General features: G+C 35.2%; 2 protein-coding genes across 2 annotated transcripts in view; one reads left to right on the top strand and one right to left on the bottom strand.

The window, feature by feature from the left end:
* LOC119582279 (histone-lysine N-methyltransferase E(z)-like) overlaps positions 1-383 on the top strand; it is an 11,778-nt gene extending 11,395 nt beyond the window's left edge. Inside the window, exon 3 of the mRNA XM_037930496.1 lies at positions 171-383. Within this exon, the coding sequence (XP_037786424.1) occupies positions 171-383 (213 nt within the window). The remainder of the gene's footprint in view (positions 1-170) is intronic.
* LOC119581854 (polycomb protein Asx-like) overlaps positions 1-772 on the bottom strand; it is a gene marked incomplete in the record, with an annotated part of 73,367 nt that overhangs the window by 58,258 nt on the left and 14,337 nt on the right.

The raw sequence follows: 772 nt of genomic DNA, 5'->3' as shown, positions 1-772 counted from the left end.
ATGATGGTCATAAGTATAATGATTATGATAGGCAATAAACTGTCCAGGAAAAGACATTTGTTTTATATATATCAGCTTATTTGTGTGGGGTTAGAATAGTGAAATTTTATCAGTGTAGGTGATAGGATATCATGTCACAGATACTAAACAGCATTTTTCTTCCAAAACAGGTTGAAGATGAGACTGTCCTGCACAATATCCCGTACATGGGTGATGAAGTGCTTGATCAGGATGGCAAATTCATTGAGGAACTCATACGCAATTATGATGGAAAAGTTCATGGAGACCGAGAGACTGGATTTATTGATGATGAGATATTTGTGGAACTTGTTGATACTCTTGTACAGCAGTATCAGGTAAGTATTTGCTTTGATGTGATTTGATCTGGAAGTATTTTTATGTTTGGTGAACTGTGTCAAATGGAAATGGTTTCAGTTTTCATGCTGGCATTTCAGTTGAGAATGTAAGTGAAAGATCTTTTAACAAAATGATGTTATCAGAATGAAATGCACTGCGTGTGCTTGATTTGCTGAAGAAAAAGTAAATATTTATAGAAGGAAAAGTGAAGTGGGATAACAGGAAAAAATGACAAGTTTTCATTATTTAAAAGAGATGGTGCAAGCTTAATGAGGATTGTTAACCCATTGCTGTCAGGTAAATGTTCTTTTGTTATTTTTGTTTGGCCATAGATGAGTGCTGAGCCAATTAGTATGCTTAAAGGACTGCACCTGATTTCCTGTCTGAGGATTCAGGGGAAATGTTTTTCCTAATG

This window comes from Penaeus monodon, chromosome 15 (genome assembly GCF_015228065.2).
Source record: "Penaeus monodon isolate SGIC_2016 chromosome 15, NSTDA_Pmon_1, whole genome shotgun sequence".
NCBI lineage: Eukaryota > Metazoa > Arthropoda > Malacostraca > Decapoda > Penaeidae > Penaeus > Penaeus monodon.
This window is presented reverse-complemented; position numbering and strand designations above follow the sequence as displayed.